General features: G+C 48.9%; 1 protein-coding gene across 1 annotated transcript in view; it reads right to left on the minus strand.

Moving 5' to 3' along the window:
• The window catches only part of CMTM4 (CKLF like MARVEL transmembrane domain containing 4), a 37,242-nt gene extending 36,491 nt beyond the window's left edge, over window positions 1–751 (minus strand). Inside the window, exon 1 of the mRNA XM_077309960.1 lies at window positions 242–751. Within this exon, the coding sequence (XP_077166075.1) occupies window positions 242–427 (186 nt within the window). The 5' untranslated portion in view covers window positions 428–751. The remainder of the gene's footprint in view (window positions 1–241) is intronic.
• Between the last annotated feature and the right edge of the window lie 4,704 nt (window positions 752–5,455).

Here is a 5,455-nt window from a genome sequence, read left to right on the forward strand (position 1 = left end):
TCTGGAGAAGAACCAAAAGACCCCTAGATGATAACCAAGGTGGATCTCTGGAGAAGACGGGCAAGACCCCCCCCCCCAACACGATAAAGAAGCTGGATCTCTGGCGAAGAACCGAATGACCCTAATAAATGACAAGGAAGGCGGACCCCCCCCCAGCAGCCCCCAGCATGGATCCCTGGAGCAGAAGGGAGAGACCCCGACCCAATCAGTGCCGCCACCCCCCCCCCTTGCCGGTACCCACCACCTGGGCGATCTTGAGCCTGCCCAGGGTGCCCCGCAGGTAGTCGGGGTCGCAGCGGAGGCCGCGCAGCCCGTGGCGCTGGCTGACGGGCTCGGTGGTGGGCTGGTAGGGGCTGCTGGCGCCCGAGATCATGGAGGTGCTGGACGCCTCGCCGTCGAAGCCCTCCAGGTCCTCGCCGCTCCTCATGGCGGCTCCGCCGGCCGCGGCTGGGCCGCCCGGGAACTTGCGAGCGGCGCTTCAGGGCAGCGGCGGCGGCCGAGGAGGAGGAGGCGGCGGCGGCGGAGAAGAAGAAGGCATCGCGGGTCCCCACCGAGGCTAGCGAAGCGGACCGCCCTGGCGCGGAGGGAAACGCGGCCGCCCCCTTCGCGCCTCAGGGCCGCCTTCCCGCCTCGCCTCGCGCAGGCGTCGCCCGCCTGAGGGAACGTCTCGCCCGCCCGCTCCGCTTGCTCGTCACTTCTCCGCTCCCCTCACCGGGTGGCTCCGGCGCCGGCCACCGGAGACGCCGCCTCGCCTCGCCTCCCCTCCCCTCCCCTCGGCCGGCCGCTCCTCCTCCTCCTCCTCCTCCTCCTCTCGCGCGGTGGCGGCGGAAAGGGAGGGGAGAGAGGCCGAGGAAGCCCGCCTCAAAGCGGGGGAAGGCGGCGGCTGAGGCGCTTCCCTCAGGGAAAGAGGCGTCGGGAAGGGCTCGGGTCCCAGTGCTCGGTTCCCAGTGGGGCGACTCCGAGTAGGGCCTGCGCCACGCAGCCCAGAAGTCCGGGAGGGGGGAGGGGGTGAGCGCTACCTGTTGAATCCCGCCTGCACGCGGGTCACGCGGAACGAGCCTGGCCGGCCCCCATTAAGTCTTGAGTGACGCGGTTGCCCTGGAGGACCCACAAACCGAGCGCCGAGAGGTAGGGTTGCCGGCTCCACCTTAAGTTGATTCCTAGGGTGTGGGAGCGGAGTTTGGGGAGGGAAGAGAGGTCGCCCGGGATGTGAGGTCACTCTAGGACTTCGTTTTTTTTCGGAAACTTTGTGGTATACCATCGAGGAGAGGTGGCCAGACTGTGGTTCTCCCGGTGCCCGTCTAAAGAGCAAGGAGGAAGCCGCCAGACAAATCTACACTGAGGTGAAAAGTCCTATCCCTTCACTTCCAAGGATAATCGAAAAAGTGTTTCTGATGGGGCCCTGTAGTGAAAGGGCAGGCTCACAGGGAGACAGCAAGACCCGAATTTTGAATTGTTCCTGGAAATAAAGATGATGTATTTTCAGGGATAATGTTTTTTTTTTTTGGGGGGGGGGGGGGCTTGCTAGCAACACTTCTCAAAAAATACTTGAAATACCAAGGGGGGGAAAACCCTTAAAGAGCTAAAATCAGTAAAACCATAGATTCAAATGGGTAGGCATGTTGGGCTGCAGCAAGACCTTTAAGGGCAAATGGCACAAACAAAATAGCCTAGAACCAGTTAATGTTTTTTTAATTAAAACATTTGAAAAAAAACAGTTAAAAATGATCAGAAACCTCTTTCAATGGACATTTCACAACAAACAATATGTATTTATTTTAATGAATATTAAATTAATAAATATTAATTTTTCACCCAGTAAAAGAGGGTATTAAGTACTACTTTTCTCATTGTGGTAAAAGCAATTGCTCTTTTATTTACGATTGCAGCCATGCAACAACAATGCCCTTGAGCGACCATTTTTTGGAATCAAATGGAAACAGGAATTACACATCCAAATAGATACTTGGAGTATGGCTCTCAAGATTGAAATAAGATGTCCATTTTTTAAAAGCACAGGAAGTCTGAAATGTGATGATAAATCAACCTACCTACACGGCCAAACACATTTATGGCAGCCACTCTGTTTTTCACCCATGCACACCAACAATTGAAAAGAGTTTCAGGTGTCATGCGAGAGTTCAGCCTATGGCTTTTGACTGGAGATCTAGCCTTAGATAGGTTACTGTGCTCCTGCTGCCAACAAAAGGAGTCCACTCTGGGGGAGGGGAATGCACATGGGAAGGAGGGAAACAGCTGCCACCAGCTAAGGAACCAGTCTTTAAGTCCTGGCTAACTATATGAGGAGAGAAACAACAGCAAAGGATAGCACAGAAGTGAAGCTGAAGGCATCGAGTTTTCCTTCCAATGTCCAGTGGTTAAAGTTTCAACTTTGGCTGGAGTCAGCTTTTTCCTTTGGAAAAACTTCTAAATGCTTGGATTTTGCTGTATTTGCCAAAATCACCAATTCTCATCTATTTGAACATTCAAATTAAATATTCATATGTGGGACAACTAGTACTTCCTGTGGTTTGACTCCAAAGAGAGCTCAAATTACTTTTCCTTTTAGATGCTTTAGCTTTCCTATGTTGTAAGCTCACACAGCCAAATACAGGCTAAAATGTGTATCTTTTAAAACGCAGCTCATCATTAACTATAACCTGGTTGATCAAAAGATGTATTTCCCTGACTTCAGATGTTCAGCATTTTCTGCCACCGTTCTACTAGAGCAGCTGCTACTTCTGCAGACCTCTCCTACCAATGCAGTCACCTTGTCATCAACCACTGTAAACCAGGCAAATTTCATCTCAGCTAAGGCTTAGTTTAGTAGAAGAATCCCCCAAAAGGTATTCCCTCAATAATTTCTTTCCTCTCTGCTATTCCTGGCCTGGGTAACAGAGCTTTTCAGAATCCTGTATAATGATACTTCCCTCCACTGAAAGCTATCATTCCCTGCCCCAATTGGCAGAAGAGGAATGGGAGAACTCCCTCTAACTACAGAGAGACTGTCTTAAAGTTCTTTCCCCACCTGTTCTTCAGTCTTACAGTATCTTTAATTACAGGCTTCCAGGGAGAAGCTGATCATAATCTATGATGGCTATTTCTAGAGGTTGCTCTGTCTTAATCAGAAGCTTGGCAAGACATGCATCATGGGGAGGTGGCAAAGTGCCCCCTGACGGTAGTGGAAGGCTCTGCTAGAAAGAATTATATATGCTTTGCCCACAGAGCAAGGAGACGGCACAACTCACACAAGGATACTTTTCAGTCCACTGGTGAGGAAAAACTGCTATGGATAAGTACAGTATTTCATCCCTCTCCCTCACCAGCCTCACTTTGTGTTCCAGGAAGGTGCTCTGTGGAAAATTGCTAATCCCTTTTTTAAGAGGGACGTTCCTACTACATACAGCCAAAATTTGTGGCATAATGTGTGTGCTGGCCACAGGCCTGGGAGATTTCAGATTCAAATCTATAAAGCTCCATGGGTGACCTTGACTCAGTCGCTCTCTCAAACGATCATATCTGATGTTGGGAGCTTTGGCTCTCGAAGGCTTAGATGCCCTGAATTATTTGCTGTCTCTAAGGGGCTACTGGACTCGAATCTAGGTACTTTCTCAGCCGAACACACAGGGTTATAAGAAGAGTCATACAAACCATCTAGCTTGGAGGAAAAGCAGGATAAAATTGCAGTTGATAAACGATCAGAAATAGAAAAGCATAATGTCTCTATAGATATGCTATCGACAGGTCTCTTAAATTCTGCAAATTAATTAAGCATGTGCTTAATTAATCAAAACATCTGTTTACTAAACCTGCTTTGTGCTTATTATATATGGTCCCAAGAGCTGAACACACTGCCCAGCAATGATAATTAGGAACAAATTATTTGCAATGAGCTTAAAGCTACCTTTCTCTTTTTCACTGTGCAATTATAAATATTGCATATAGAGATAGTATCAGGCAAGAATAAAAAAGCAGCCTTGAGCCACATCTTATTTATTTCCTGAAATTTTTCATGGCAGGGAAATACGTTGTCAAGCTATATTCTCTAGCTCCCTCAATCGGACGCAAATGAGTAGCACACAGTACACAGCACTTACAGGGGTGAGAGTGCATTAAAAACCACCTGGAGTATACATCCTCTTTCATCACAAACATAACGTCAAAGCACAAATCCTAATGAATGCCTCCTTTAAAACCTGGGTGTGAAAATCCATAGTTAATAAGTTTATAAATAAGGAATAAGGTGCAGCAGCTATTTTTTTCAAAAGCACTGAAGGACGAATATGGAAAGAGATGAAAGCAAAGCAGAAGTTGAGAAGGGTGCTGTCAAGTTGAGAGGGATCAAAAAGACAGCCTGATCTAAAGAATCCTTTCTCTCCTTCCCCCCCAAGCACTGTGTATTTGCATTAAGGGCCTTTGTACTAGTTGCACAGGAAATTTCATTCTGCAGTCTTCCTGCTGCCCAGACAGTTAAAACTGCTAAAATATATATCTAAATTGGTTGTTGTCCTTTAAGCAAAAGACAAACTATAAAGCATTTCTCTTCTGCAAGTCCAGGATAGTTGGGTCTTTGCTATAGAAAATTCAGGCTGGGACAAATAGTAATTACCAGCATAATCAGAACCTGTAAAACTGTGGCAGCAGTGGGCAAAACAGAGCAGGACAGCGTTACACTGCCAGCAATTAACCAACTTCAGACGCTGTGTTGCAGACTCTGTTTTGTGGGATCAGGTGGCTATGATTTCCCTCAAACCAGCAATGAGAAGGCAGAAGATTTTAAAAAGTACTTTATATAGCAGAGTAACAGTCAATATTAAGAAAGAGAATGTCTGATATGAAGGAGAGTCACAGCAGGCAGAACTGTGAGCCCTGTGACATTCTGCTGCCACTGATAACATATAGATCAGTGATCCCCAACCCCCGGTCCGTGGATCAGTCGGTACAGGGCCGCGGCTCCTCCTCGTCCTCCTCCCCAACTGCTGCTTCGGGTGCTGCCGTGCCACTCTACCGCCGGCTCACCTTTGGTGCTCGCCAGTGGCCGCCATGGCTGGGGCTCGCCCTAGGGGTGGCACTGCGCAGCTACCACTGGCAGCACCCCCCAGCGGGCGGCAGAAAGTCAGGGGCACTGGCGGGAAAGCAAGTGGAACAGGGGCTCAGGTGGCGGCGTCCCTTGGCAAAAGACTATCTCCCCCCCCCCCCCCCGGGCCTCAGTAAAATTGTCAAGCATTGACCGGTCCCCAATGATAAAAAGGTTGGGGACCACTGATATAGATCATAGAGATAGCTCTACCAATGGTCTGACCCCACGAAAGCAATTTTTGCACTGTAGAAGAGCAGCACTACAAAGCCAAAGTGTTCAATTCTTACATTATCAAGGGCAAGATATCCTTTTTAAAGCCGAAGTCAGAGTTCTGGAACTGCCTCACTTAATACAAAGGGACAGACACCAGCAAAG

Source organism: Paroedura picta, chromosome 14 (genome assembly GCF_049243985.1).
Source record: "Paroedura picta isolate Pp20150507F chromosome 14, Ppicta_v3.0, whole genome shotgun sequence".
NCBI lineage: Eukaryota > Metazoa > Chordata > Lepidosauria > Squamata > Gekkonidae > Paroedura > Paroedura picta.